Source organism: Rutilus rutilus, assembly GCF_951802725.1.
Source record: "Rutilus rutilus genome assembly, chromosome: 8".
NCBI classification, from domain to species: Eukaryota; Metazoa; Chordata; class Actinopteri; order Cypriniformes; family Leuciscidae; genus Rutilus; species Rutilus rutilus.
In genome coordinates this window covers 13,982,789-13,997,139 of record NC_140222.1, presented here as the reverse complement: position 1 = coordinate 13,997,139, position 14,351 = coordinate 13,982,789, and the positions used below count along the sequence as shown (strand labels likewise).

Here is a 14,351-nt window from a genome sequence, read left to right as displayed (position 1 = left end):
GATATCTTCGGAACCATGATAACAGGTTTTCTGCTGATTGAATTGCTGATTCATTTTCTGCTAAAAATGAATGTTCTTGTGTACATCTCCCTGGATGAAGCCGTGTTCACGTGACGTGATCTTGGCGGCATCAAAGTTAATATTGTCTTCCGCATGAGCTGTAAATCTGACAAGTTGAAAAAAAAAAACTCAGAAAATCTGCGAGTAAACAGTTTCAGTCCTGTGCTCCGTTCAAGAATGATTCCTATAATAATGTGTGTTGTTGAGGAGACGTGCTGTTATTTTAAGTGAGCAGATTTTCACCTGAATGAAGATGATGATGAATCAGGTGAAAAGTCCCTCAGATGCACATTGAAGGAGAAACCGAGACATCAAACCAGAAGATCACAGACACTGAGAAAAGCACAGAGATGTGGGCACTTTGACCTGTAAACAACCACTCAGAGCACCCAGGTAGCCTACTAAATAGGTAGCCTATTCAAATCCACTAGAACACTGCACTAACTAACCTACATATTTGCTAATAGGGATATTAATTTATCTTTAAAAAAGATTTTAAAAAAGTGGTTTGTATTATTTGTAGGATCAACACTTCTTCACCCAATCCTGTGTTTTGTTCCCTGACTCCCTGGCAGGAGTGGATATCTTGAGCTGTCCTCATCACTGCATCTGGACTTTACCACTATCAAGGAAACTTAAGGTGAGATTTCCTATCTAATTATGATCTTGATCTCATTCTATGAATTTCTACAAAAAAAAAAAAAAAAATCAAGACTGTTTATAGTGTTTAGTTAGTTTCTCATCCATACTTGATGAAAACAAAAATAAATTAACAACTATCAAACATAAATCATAAATTGTAAGTCATACATGGCATTTATCCTTAAAATTACTGGCAGGAAAATGATATGAGTTTTGTAAAGATATGACCCTGAGAGTGTCACACTGCTTAACTGCAGGATCACTGCATGAGTATAGACTATAACAAAATCAACGCACACAAAGTATATAATATTTTTGTTAAACACCAGTGCTGAGTTCAGCATATTTTAGTACAGCAGGTGTTCTGTAGAGCAGAAGTCGATGGTTTCATGTGAGCAGGAATGGAAAAAGTCCTTCAACCACAGGCTATTCACAGACTATTCAGAATGAGACGATCACAAACTGACATCAAACACACACGTCCATCAGCAGAAACACTCAAGCACAAGCTGTCCATCCACCCAGCAGATCAAACCACATTTCTGTTCAGATGTGAATACATGAGACCACAGTGTTCATGAGTGTTTTGCATCTGTGTTTTTCATGAGATTATCACACGCATGGTCCCTTTAAGACTTAAAAAGTCAAACATGAAATGCTCCAATCAATAATATGATTTAATTGGTTAAAAAGGCAAGTTTGTTTTAAGTTTTTAGGAGACCACTTCATTTAATACTTCAAATATTGATCCTGCTCTACATCTGCTGGGAAGTCCTACAATTATGGTGATTCTCACCAAAAACTCAACCATAGACTCGGACTTGACGCAGGACTCCACACAGTTCGGTCTTGTACTTATAAAAAGACTGAAGTTTGGTCATCTTCTCATTGTGATTGGTGCATACACCACATGATCCTCCTCTTCAACTTTCTGTAAAAACACAACACAAGAAATATAGTTTTATATAGTATATAGTTTTTCTAATAACATTTTGCAAGCACTGCATGCAAACTTAAACATCTTGAGGAAATGACATCAAACAACATCTTCTATATCAGTGGTTCTCAACTGGTTTTGCTAACATGTTAATCTGACACAATAACTTAAATTTATTAGGTTCAACAAAACCTCATTTGTTTAATTGGCTTGTTCTAGTCTTGTTGTGCAAACCATTAATTGTTTAAATGTTTTCCTGAATCATTTTGAAAGCTGTGAATGAGCTTTAAGATTGTATCTATCTTACGCTCTACGAGTCTGCTGTTCCGGGAAGGGATCTCTCTGTGTTAGCGTGACGGCGTTTCAGCGACCGCGCGATTTCCTGTCTGCCGGCTGCGTCTACACGCTGTTAATTCAAAAGCTGTTTTCACAGCTGGTAAACGGTTGAGTGCGCACAGCGGGCTTGCAGTTTCCCCGCTGTGTTGCCGCGTTGGGTCCCTGTGTGCTTCAGCACAATAAGGAGAGTACTCTATGAGGTGAGTCCCTTTGCTTATTTCCCGATCTAGTTTCTCTTCTGGTGCACCAGAAGAGGGCTACTTTGGTGAATAACATTGGTGATCTGAGGGTTACAGTAAGCACAAACCACTCACTCCTCTAGCTCATCGCAAACATGCTGAGACGGTGTTCGTGGGTGGTTTGTGCTCTCTACATGAGAGCATGACCACGTCGGCACGTTGTTCGTCCTGCCTGAGGGCTTGAACGCTCAGCGTGCCGTGTGTCATCGAGGCGATGGCCACGTTCACTGTCTTGAATGCCTGGTTGACGGCCATGATCGCTGTTTCACATGCCTAATCAGTGTGTTGAGACTGCGTTCATGGGTGGTTCATGTTCTCTCATGAGTGCATGACCACGTCAGCACGTTGTTCGTCTCCCCTTTCTCGTAAGGGCTTGAGCCGCTCAGCGTGTCGTGTGCCATCGAGGCTTTGAATGGGATTTTGGTCCTTCTCATGAGGGACCAAGCATTTCATTCGGGGCCCCAGGGGAGGACAGATGTCGATCGCTACATCGGAAAGAGGCCTGTAATACTCTGAAAATGATGCTGAGTTCCTACTATAATGGTGTGTTCTCGTGCTGAAGATTCAGACTTGACAGCCACACTTCCTGGGTCTAAAGTGCCTGGATGCGTGTGAAAAATGTTGGTAGTATGGAAGCATTTTGGTGCCAATATGGCAAGCCAAACATGCCTAAATCTGCAGAAGTTTTTCCTCTCTCACTACCCCTGCACATTCAGTGCACGTGGGTAGTTCTGATTCAGGGTGGAGCTGCGCTTAGTGACTGACCGTGATTAGTCACAGTGCTGGCCCTCGGTCAGACGATATCCACACTGGAGGTCCAGAAGCGCCTCAAAACCAGCCCGCTCGGAGTTCGTTTCCCCCCCCAGCAAAGGGAAGGGAAATGACCCTGAGAGGAGTGACCCAGAGTATGTGATGTCTGCTCTTCGGGAGGAGAGGGTCAGAATGGCAGTGCGCGCCGCCACTGTTGAGACTTCCGCACGGCGCCACTCCCGTTCCCCTCTCCCCAGCTTGCGGATAGCAGTGACGCAGCCTCGGCTGCGTCGCTCCGGTCTGCAGCTGGGCCCGGAGGCGCAGAGACCAGGACACGAGGAGTCAGGGCTTCGTTCCTCGTCTCTCCCCCTCCCCTCGCCACCGGGCAGCCCGCAGCAGAATGCCCACGGGCCTTCTCTGCCATCTGCCCACAGGTGGAAGCAGGTTGGTATCAAGTTAAAATGCCCAGACCCCGCTCTCGGTCGCTACAATGCCACCAGAGCCGGGTCCCTGTCTTCCACCTCGCTGCCCCTCCGCGGGTATGCCGGTGGTTTGGGTGGGTTTGTTGAGACGGTATCTGGAAGCCTGGCTAGCGCTTCCGGGTCATTTTCGAATGCATCCGTCCCCAGGATTGGTTTGCAGCGATCGACCTAAAGGACGCGTACTTTCACGTCTCGATTCTTCCTCGACACAGACCGTTTCTACGGCTTGCTTTCGAGGGTCGAGCGCACTCTATGGCATCCCGCGTCCAGACCTCTGGAAATTCCATGTCTGGTCCCTGGACGGGACGCGGAGGTTCTAGATGGCCTGCCACAGGCAGTGGTAGACACCATCACTTCCGCTAGAGCCCCCTCTACGAGGCACCTCTATGCGTTGAAGTGGAACCTGTTCGTCGATTGGTGTTCCTTTCGTCAGGAGGACCCCCGAACTTGCCCGATCAGAGTCGTGCTTTCCTTCCTGCAAGATGGGTTGGAGCGAAGGCTGTCTCCCTCCACCCTCAAAGTGTATGTCGCTGCAATAGCCGCACTTCACGATGCAGTAGAAGGTAAGTCTTTGGGGAAGCACGACCTGATTATCAGATTCCTTAGGGGTGCTAGGAGGTTAAATCCACCTCGTGTTTGCACTCTGTACCCTCTTGGGACCTAGCTCTGGTACTTAGAGCTCTTCAAAGTCCTCCCTTTAAGCCTTTGTTCACAGTAGAGCTTAATATCCTGTCCATTAAGACAGCACTCATGTTAGCATTGGTCTCTTTCAAGAGGGTCGGGGATCTGCAGGCTTTTTCGGTAGACGAATCGTGCCTAGAGTTCGGGCCAGGCCTTTCTCAGGTTGTATTGAGACCCTGGCTTGGATATGTGCCCAAGGTTCCTACCACTCCCTTCGCGGATCAGGTAGTGAACCTGCAAGCGCTGCCCCAGGAGGAGGCAGACCCAGCCCTAGCTTTTCTCTGTCCCGTCCGCGCCCTGCGGGTTTATATTGACAGAACACAAAGCTTCAGGACCTCAGATCAGCTCTTTGTCTGTTACGGAGGCCAGCAGAAGGGGAAGGCTGTCTCCAAGCAGAGGTTAGCTCACTGGTTAGTGGATGCTATCACCCGAGCGTATGAGTCTCTGGGTGAGCCTTGTCCTCCCAGGTTGCGCGTTCACTCTACTAGAGGTGTTGCCGCTTCCTGGGCTTTGGCTCAAGGCGCCTCGCTGACACCGAACACGTTTGCTAGATTCTATAGCCTATGTGTGGAACCTGTTTCCTCCCGAGTTCTCGCTACGGCCAGTGGTGCGAGGGAATAGGTTGTGTCGACTTGCTACGCCACTCCGCGCCTCGGCCGGATACGTGCGTCTTTTGCTCCGTATGGCTCCGTATGGCCTCGTGAGTTCCTCCATCACCCCTTCGGTGCCAGGCGTGGCGGACCGCCTGGTGCCAGGTCTGCTACCTGTAGTAAGGAGTTGCTAGTAGACTGGGTGTTTTTTCCAGTGGTCTCTACGGTGACCCATGATGCCACGTGCAGTTCAGCCGTGTCTTCCCCTTGACAGACTCGTTCTGTTGTCCCTGTTGAGTATGCTCCCACTTCCCTCGGATTGGGACTACCTCAGGGACTGCCATATGTTTCACTAGCCCAAGGGCACGCTTTCCCAGTGTTATCCAAAATCCACTGTGCGGGTCTTGCGGAACAGCAGTGTGGTTCCCTAGCTAGCTCCCGCAACTTATTACAAGAAACTGCTTAGCTGGGCGCTGGAAGGGGCCAGCACCATGGCGTTTTATTAGGGATCCCAATTCGTCAGGGAACTCCCCCAACGACACGTCGGAGTTCCCAGGACGAAAGGGAACGTCTTGGTTACGTATGTAACCCTCTTTCCGTGTCGTCCCTTCGCCATGTTGCTGTACCTTCGCGGAGGACTGGACACCGTTCGGCTCCTCAGCGAAAAGCACTATGCATGCGTTGCTTCCGCCTTTTATACCCGCGATGGTAGGCAGGCTGCAGAATGCAAATCCTGCATGCCAATTTTCATTGGCTCGTTTTAATTCACTCGTAGGCAATTGGTCTCCCTAGCGTGATCCCAATTCGTCAGGGAACTCCCCCGACGACACGTCTCCGTTCCCTGAACTCGGGAACGAGGGTTACATACGTAACTGAGACCTTTTTCTTGCATTGATAATCTAATGGCTTTTATTAAACATCTGATTTGGTGCTGCTGTATTTGATGGATCATTATACAATCAAAAACACAATTGCATCTGACTCACTGCTGAAATGACACAGAGAAACACAACATAACTTAATTATACATTGTCTTACCGTTTTCTGTGTGTTTCTTTTGTAGAACGCTGGTTCAGCGTAAGTGATCTCGTCTTCGTGAGTCTCAACTGTTTCAACAATAATAGATGCATTAAAACAACAAACCTCAATACTAATTAGATCTGATTCTTTAACATACTGTATTATTATTATTATTATTATTATTATTATTATGGCCGTCAAAGTTAAAGCATAAATGCACACATTTCATTAACCGTTTAACACAGCCCTTTAAAAAAAATTACATTAACAAATTTCATTCGACTAAATTTAAATTTGAACTATCACCTTAAAATTAGAGAGACATTTTTTTTACACATAATTTATAAATCAAACCCAGGCAAATGCATTCTTTGTTTGGTGAAATTGATGCTCAACAAGTTCAACAAAATTAATCAATAACATATTTTAACTTTATCACCAGCTGCATCTTTACACGTCACCTTCAACTATATAGATTGTTTCAAAGCTTTAGAGTGACAATAGGAAATTAATTATGGAACATGTAAAATGGTGTTCATAAAGTGAAGAAAGCTTTTGTATTTTTAATCTTTTGGTGCAATTTGAGAAAAGAAGGATCTGTTTTTTTTTTTTTTTTTACAAACTTGTTATGGAAAATTTTGATTTTCATTGATTTGCAGTATTGATTTTCATTGACTTTCAGTAAAACATTGAAATGACCTTCTATATGTGGTTTACGTGGTAAAACTGACGTGTATGTGTTTCTCTTAATGCTGGGTAACAGGTGGGACGTCAGGAGGCGGCAGAATGAGAAGGGACCTCTGACTTCTAGGGTCAGAGGTCGCCCAATTTAGAACTTGTGAGTTTGTAAGAACAAAACTTAGCAGTATCAGAAAACTAGCAGGGAAGCCTCTCCTTGTGTAGATAAGGGCCTGTAAGCAGAAGACCTTGAAAGCAGTATAAAGACTCCTCTACCCTCCCTCTCGTCGTCGCACTTGTTTCACAGACTGTACTGGTGACTTCTGTGTGGCAACTGGGCCTTCTTGCAAGAATAAAATACTTTTTAATGATCATTTGAATTTCAGAGTGTCTCTTGTTACGCAGTTGATGATTGTTTAATTAATTTTTGCCACAACAAACTACACATATTATTTTGGTTTATTTTCATATAAATAATCTCAAGGGTGTTAACTACAAAATAATGACAATTATTATTTTTAAATTGTATTTAGGGCTATCAGTTGACTAAATATTTAGAGTATAATTTAGGGTGTAAAGTTGTGTTTATTATAATGTTTAAAAGCAGTAAACACTTGCCTTCCCTGTCAATTTTTCTACATTTCTTGCAGATCCAGAAGATCCCGAATCCAGAAACAATCATCAGAGATCCAGCAGAGATCAACACTATCAGAGACACTGACACTGGAGAAGGAGAAGGAGAAGGAGAGAGTCATTAGTGTGAGTGTGTTTGTACATAAACATATATCATCAGTGCTGTGGTACCTGCACATGTGTGACAGAGTGTGTTGATGTCCAGATGTGTGGTCTGGTTGCTGATGGGATTGTTCAGCACACAGCTGTAGGTGTTTTTATCCTGATATTCCACCTCCAGAGGTAGAGAGAGACTGATGCTGAGATCACACACACTGATGCTGGACAATACACTGATTCCTGCGTACCAGGAGAGAGTCGCATCACACACATTCAACACTGATGAACACACCAATGAACAATTTGATGATGATGATGAACAGTGTGAAGAGTTACTGCTGATGACAGGAACAGGAAGACGAGCTGAGAAAGATGAGATAAATAAACAGAAATATGGATAAATCTACAGTGTTAATTTTGATTCATTGTTGATGAGCAGTGATTGTCTCATCTCAAACTATAACATAATTAAACATTTCAATATGTAAATAGCTAATAAAACAAGAAGCGCAGGAGGAATTACACCATACTCGACTCACCATAGACAGAAACACTGAATGTTTTAGATGTCAGTGTCGCTCCAATTATCTCTAGTTTATAATCTCCAGTATGTTCAGTTGTGGTGTTTGTGATGGTCAGAGATCCAGTTTGATCGTCCAGCTTCAGTCTGTCTCTGAATCTCCCATCAAGAACATCATCATATGTGGAGATCCCATGTTTTCTACTGTTTTCAGCTATAAAATACTTTTCAGCTCCATATTTCCACAGTATGTGTTCTTCATGTATTTTAGTATCATCAGTGTTTAGCGTGACATAATCTCCCTCCATCACTGACACTGACTGTATTTCATTTGTTTCGGCAGCAAACACTCCTGATAAACATGAACAGGTTTTCAGATTAATGCTCAAGTTGGTTTAGAAAGTCTGAGATCAGTTTGTAACTTTTAACATCAGCAGAGACTACAAACTAAATGAAAAGTCACATAAATGAACAGACAGACATGAGAGATAATCAATAATTTCGTCTTTTAATGTGTTTTAAAATGTTCTGTTGAAGAATCAAATAAAAAATTATAAGATAAATTAAATACAGCTTGAAAGTACAAGTTTAAATATGCTATATATTTTCAACACATTTTTAGTTACTGAATTTCCATGACTTTTGTAGTTGTTTATGATTACAGCAGAAGTATTTAAAATTATTTAAATGATTTTTAGACATTTTCATGGGAGGATTTGCATTTGTAATCATTGAAATTAAAATACCTAAACCAACAAGAGAGATTTGATCACAGTGGATGAAAATAATCTAATTTGAGCCGCCGCATGAGTTTATTACTCTGATATGTGAATATACAACACAAATATGTTTATAACTTACCGATCAGACGGCAGAAACACAAACAGAACAAAACAAACATGTGAAACATTTGCAGCTGTTCAGTGAAACGCCTGATCTAATAAGACTATCAATGAACGCACAACAGATCTTAACAAACACAAGCTTGTGAATCCTCCCCCGACAGAGTCTGACCCTCCTAATGCACACACACACACACACACACACACACACACACACACACACACACACACACACACACACACACACACACACACACACACACTTGTATGCACATGTTACATACAGTATACATATGTCATATAAAATCTACATTTCATGGTAAAATAAAGAGTAACTCTAGTGATTTAAAATCGTATTTATTCAGTTCTTAATTATAGCGTATGGGGAAAAGTACAACTTTAAAACCGTGTATGAGTTTACTGAAGTTCAGCTTCTGAGTCAAACTGAAACCTGCTGTGGGTTATTTCTTTCTTTCTTCCTTCTTTTTTTTTTGTGGTTTGATCAGTTGTGTGGACGGACATCTTGTATGTGAGACTGGGCATTCAGTGCGTGTGTGTGTGTGTGTGTGTGGAGTTTATTTCTGTCCTGTCAGGAACAGCTTTGAACTTTAATCTACAGAAACATGATGAGAAACTGCATTTGACACAGAGACAGAAAAACAATAGAAACACAATGATCATATTTAACACTGTATATATATATATTATTGGTATTTTGATATTTGATATACACCGATCAGGCATAACATTATGACCACCATCCTAATATTGTGTTGCTCCTCGTTTTGCTGCTGAAACAGCTCTGACCCGTGGAGGCATGGACTCCTCTAGACTCCTGAAGGTGTGATGTGGGATCTGGCACCAAGATGTTAATAGCAGATCCTTTAAGTCCTGTAAGTTGTGACTTCTGATAGATACTGACCACTGCAGACCGGGAACACCCCACAAGAGCTACACTTTTTATTTAATATAGCCTACTTAAGTTGTGGTGGAGCTGATTTTTGAAAAGGTTAATTGGTTATGCTCTAGTGTAGGCCTTGTCTTATGCGGAGGTTTAATAAAGCATGATCAGTCACATGACATTCACTGCTGGAGTCACGCTACACACGCCAAAGACTAAACGCTAGGCTAAGAACTGCAAGTGAAAAAAATGGCTCAAGTTGTTGAAAATAATGTTTTTATTGAATTTTGGTGGATTTATTATGTGAACCAAACCCATCTGTCACATAATAGCCTTAAATAACTAAATTAAATGATAAAATGTGTAGTTAATGTGTTTTGCCTTGGATTACAGCGCTGTTATAATACTGATCATCTGCATTATGCCATAAATAATACAACAGCGAGTCAGACATTGGATTTATTCTTAAAATGAGACTGACAGACAAAAATAGGATATAATCTTTATAAAAATAGTGTGCTATATATGAAGCTTTGGCTCCTCTTGCTGGAAATAACTATTGAAACTACAGTAACACAAGCATATCAAAGCATGAGTATAAGGTCATGAATATGTGGATCCCCTTGAATATCAATAGGCCTAATAATTTCATATTTCACAGCAATATCATAGTTTGATTTCAGATCACCTTTTAAGGTTTCCAGGGCTCTCTTTCACTTCTTTTGAGTATTTTGAGTCAAACATGAAAATGCTCCAGTGGGCCATACAATTTACATAAGTTGTGTTACAATGCAAAGTCTGTTGAAGTTTGAGGAGATCATTTCATCAATCAATCTCTGAATATCTCACTTCAAACCCGTCAGAATGATCCGGCTGTTTGTCCGCTGGGATTTTCTGATTATTCTCAAAGGAAAACTAGAGGGAAAGACTCAATCCTGCTGAAAATGAATCATCTTCTCATGCTGACAGACACATACTCCACAATACTCTCCTCTTCAGCTCTCTGTAAAAGACATCACACAAGATATAATAAAATAATTTAAATGAAAAATAAATAAATAATCAGGCTATGTCAATGTTTAAAAAATAAATAAATATTGAAAATGTAATAATATTAGCATGAACTGCACAGGTCTGTGTTTCCCAAAAGCATCGTAAGCTTTTGACCATAGAACAATTGCCACCAATGGTCTCTATGATAAACTTACTCTTAATATGCTTTTGGGAAACGCAGCCCAGGCTGTTGTATAACAAATGTATTAAATGTTTAATTTAGGTTTACATTGAATTTAGCATGTTAATGTGATGATTATCAGAGTTTCTAGCAAAAGACTCCGGCCAGTCCTGTTTTACTGAAACTCTTAATGGCTCTTGGAGCTTGTGTTTTATCAAGAGAGTCCTGCCAGTCCTGTACTCAAGTCTCAGCATTTGAATAGATATGCTGAGTGGATTAGGATGGGCAGCACTCTCAGTCTAGAACAGACTCCTAAACCTGTCTCATCACAAAGTTTTGGTTCCTGCCCCTAAATGTATATAAATTGTAAGAGAACGTTCCCTGAGTCAGACTGTTGGAAGAACTGCAGCAACGCAACGCGAAGTTCTCAATAAAGAATAACTTCTGTTTGAACGCGATCCCAACATCTCCTGGTCTCTGCTTTGAAGAAGGAAAAAGTTCCCTACAAGGCCTAACTGTGTTACATCATAACCATTACACAAGATGAATGAGAAAATTGACAATTTTGTAAATGCCAAAATACCAAACACAAGTGTGACATGAGTTTCATGAATGAATTTGTGTCTGAATACAGAAGAGTTTGAGTTTCTTCCTCCCTTTAAAAGTTAATGTGTTTTTTTTATTGTTCTTTCTTTTGCAAAATTAAACAGTTGTATTTTATTTATTTTTTATTAACACTTTTAGAACATTTTATTTATTTATTATAATATTAAAATATCCTCCAATCTTTTAGTGTTTCTCAGTTGCTTTAAAATGTAAAAATGATCTTACCGATGTGTGTGTGTTTCTTTCATAGAATGATGGATGAAGTAACATAACAACAGAAGTTTTCTCATCTTCACAAATCTGAACTGTTTGAACAACAGGAAGAGAATAAAAATACAAAACTCAAATGATTTTTTTTACAATGTGCTTTTAGGGCTGTAAGAGTCTACTTTAATCATAATTGTTATTATTGTTATTTGTTATAATGCTTGTTAAAAGAAGTAGGAAACACTTGCATTTTGGGTCAGTTTTTCTGTGTTCCTAACAGATCCAGAAGATCCTGAATCCAGCAACAATCATCAGAGATCCAGCAGAGATCAACACTATCAGAGACACTGAGACTGGAGGAGGAGAAGAAGAGAGTCATTAGTGTGAGTGAATTTGTACATAAACACATGTTGAGCATGTTGATAAACTGAGGGAGAAAAGCAATAAATACACAATGATCATATTATACTGGCATTCAATAGTTTAGCTTGTTAAAGTTATTATTTTTTTTGTTTTAAAAAAATGTATACTTTTATGTCACATTAGTAAAAAAAAAAAAAACTGCATAAAAACACATTTTTACATTCTCAGACTGGATCTCTGACCATCATCAACACCAGAAACACAGACTCTGGACTCTATAAACTACAGATCAACAGCAGAATCATAAAGAGCTTCAGTGTTTCTGTCATTAGTAAGTGTAATTTAGTCATTCACTGCATTTTTCTTTTAGAAATGTTAAAATACACTTCAGTATTTTGATAATCAGATTCATGTTGATTAATGTGTCTTTGAAACTAATTTCACTCAGAAATTGCTAGTAAATGCCACAAATAGTAACTAATAATCAGCATATAACTTTGATAAATATAAATTAGAAATGACATAATTAGTATTTCCTTGTAAAAATGTACTCAAAATCGTACTTCAAAGTGTAAAGCTCAAGCCCTAACTCATGTAAATATATTGTTGGACACACATCCTGATTGGTCACACATATCATCAGTATAATAGTGTTTCCTGGTGAGCTCACAGTGATGATGCTGTTCTTCAAAAACACACCAGATGGAGCCATTAATCAGTTTAAGCGATATCATACAACTGATGATCAATATAGAACTTGATAGTAGAATCCCTTTGAAAAATCGGCACTTTCTTAACACCTTGAGTGGGGGGGGGGGGGTAGGGGTAATCACTTCATTAGGGGTAATCACTTCATTAGGGTCATCAGGTCGGAACCCTAATTCCTTGATGTTTTCGCTGATAGGCCCACGACACCTCCAAAGGGCTCAAACACTGGCGTCCCAGGTGCGCTTTCCTCTACTTTTATCTCTCTTGGTCATTTTGTATGATCCACATGATCCTTCTGATTTATCCACAGCCGGTTTCTGCTTTGCTCATCAGCCTCTGAGAGTGACCCAACAGCTTGGTGGAAGGCCTGTCCTCTGACTGAACCCCTTCAGTACCCTGTGGCTACAAAACCTCTGCAACCAACCTCAACTGGGAGCAACTGGGTTTTGCAGCCCCGTTGTCCTGCTTCGGCTACTAGGTCTGAGTACTTCAGCCTCGTTCATTCACTTCACTAACTGTAGCCTCCCATGGCACAGTTAATTCCACAATGAACAGTGAGGTTGACCACAGGATCAGGTCCGGCCTGAGGTTAGTTGTGATTAACTGAGCTTCCGGTCTACTTCGTTTAGAGAAGCTGTCAATCACAGCTGTCAATCATGACGTCACATTCCCGTTTTTATAGCATCAAATAACTAAGACCAAACTTATTTAAAAAAAAAAAAACTTAAACTTACATCAGCATGATAAATACTAATTAAAAATGGCAGAAATTATATTTGGAAAAAAATTATTTGAAGTGTAATTTGATTGTTTAGTTTCCATCGCGTCCATTAGACTTCATGGGGAGGGCAGGGTTTATGACCTATACTGGGACCAGCCACCTGGGGGCGTTCGAGACACTTTGGCTTCACTTTTTAGGACTTGCGCGACACGCTTGTTGGCTTCACTGGAAGTTGTCCCGCTCTTATGAAGGCAGTGGATTTTGAGAATCCATGCTTTGGAGGAGGAAGGGCATTGGTGGTGGTTCACTCCGCCCAAGTAACGTTAGCTGTGCTCCTATGCCTAGTGAGAATATAGTTCCCAGTATTTATACGATTAAAAATGGTCTGTGTCTCATATAGCCTTGTTATTTGTACACACGCTGTGACTATACAGATCACAACATGCAAATAGGAAAATGTTTGCATTATTTTGTCACTTATTGGGATTAGTATGCTACCATTATCCATTTACATCCAGTCTTTGTGCTAAGCTAGGCTAGCGGTGTGTGCGTCAAATAACACTTACAGAACGCACAGAAATGAAAAAGGTATGTATGGACTTATCTAACTCTGGGGGATACTGTGAATAAGCTAAAGTCCCAAAAAGTCAGAGTTTTCCTTTAACTACGCCATTATGTATAGGAAAATACCTATTTCTACATTTAAAACGATTTATTTATAGTATTATAGCAGATGTTTCATCAGTGATTCACCTGCAATTAAAAACACATCATTTGTAACATATATTAAACAAACACATTCAATAACATATTTAACAAACCCAAAAACATGAGTAAAATTCATCAGATCACTCAATTCATGTGTAAAATTCAAAACGACTGATAGAACGAAACAAAGATATCAAGAATAGTTCTTCTTAGAAGGAAGTGTCACAGCTGGAAAAAACTACTGAAACTGTTATTTGAGACTTTTTGTCAAACATCAGCATTGATGGGTTCAGTATCACCGGTGTGTTGTAAAGTGGTTTCTCTGTTGAGCAGAAGTCAAATGGTTTCATGTAAGCAGGAATGGAAAAAAAACACCTTCAACCGCATGTTATTCACAGACACGCACTTCACACCTCGGAGAGAGACGATCACAAACTGACACTGAAACTTTGTT

General features: G+C 40.8%; 1 protein-coding gene across 1 annotated transcript; it reads right to left on the bottom strand.

The window, feature by feature from the left end:
• Positions 1-897: 897 nt before the first annotated feature.
• LOC311295170 (uncharacterized protein) lies at positions 898-8,694 on the bottom strand. Its single transcript, XM_084416406.1, has 6 exons — positions 8,529-8,694; positions 7,687-8,019; positions 7,220-7,510; positions 7,034-7,138; positions 5,756-5,823; positions 898-1,633 (listed from the first exon to the last, which is right to left on the bottom strand). Exons 1-6 carry the CDS (start codon positions 8,575-8,577, stop codon positions 1,580-1,582), a joined length of 900 nt encoding a protein of 299 aa, XP_084272532.1. The 5' UTR covers positions 8,578-8,694; the 3' UTR covers positions 898-1,579.
• Between the last annotated feature and the right edge of the window lie 5,657 nt (positions 8,695-14,351).

What these genes read in the sequence shown, in the direction of transcription:
- LOC311295170 (XM_084416406.1), bottom strand. Translation starts at nt 8,577, where the DNA reads ATGTTTCACATGTTTGTTTTGTTCTGTTTGTGTTTCTGCCGTCTGATC. An exon ending in GTGTTTCTGCCGTCTGATCG is followed by an intron (nt 8,020 to 8,528) that starts GTAAGTTATAAA and finishes CATGTTTATCAG; the next exon opens with GAGTGTTTGCTGCCGAAACA. An exon ending in TAGAAAAATTGACAGGGAAG is followed by an intron (nt 5,824 to 7,033) that starts GCAAGTGTTTAC and finishes TTGTTGAAACAG; the next exon opens with TTGAGACTCACGAAGACGAG.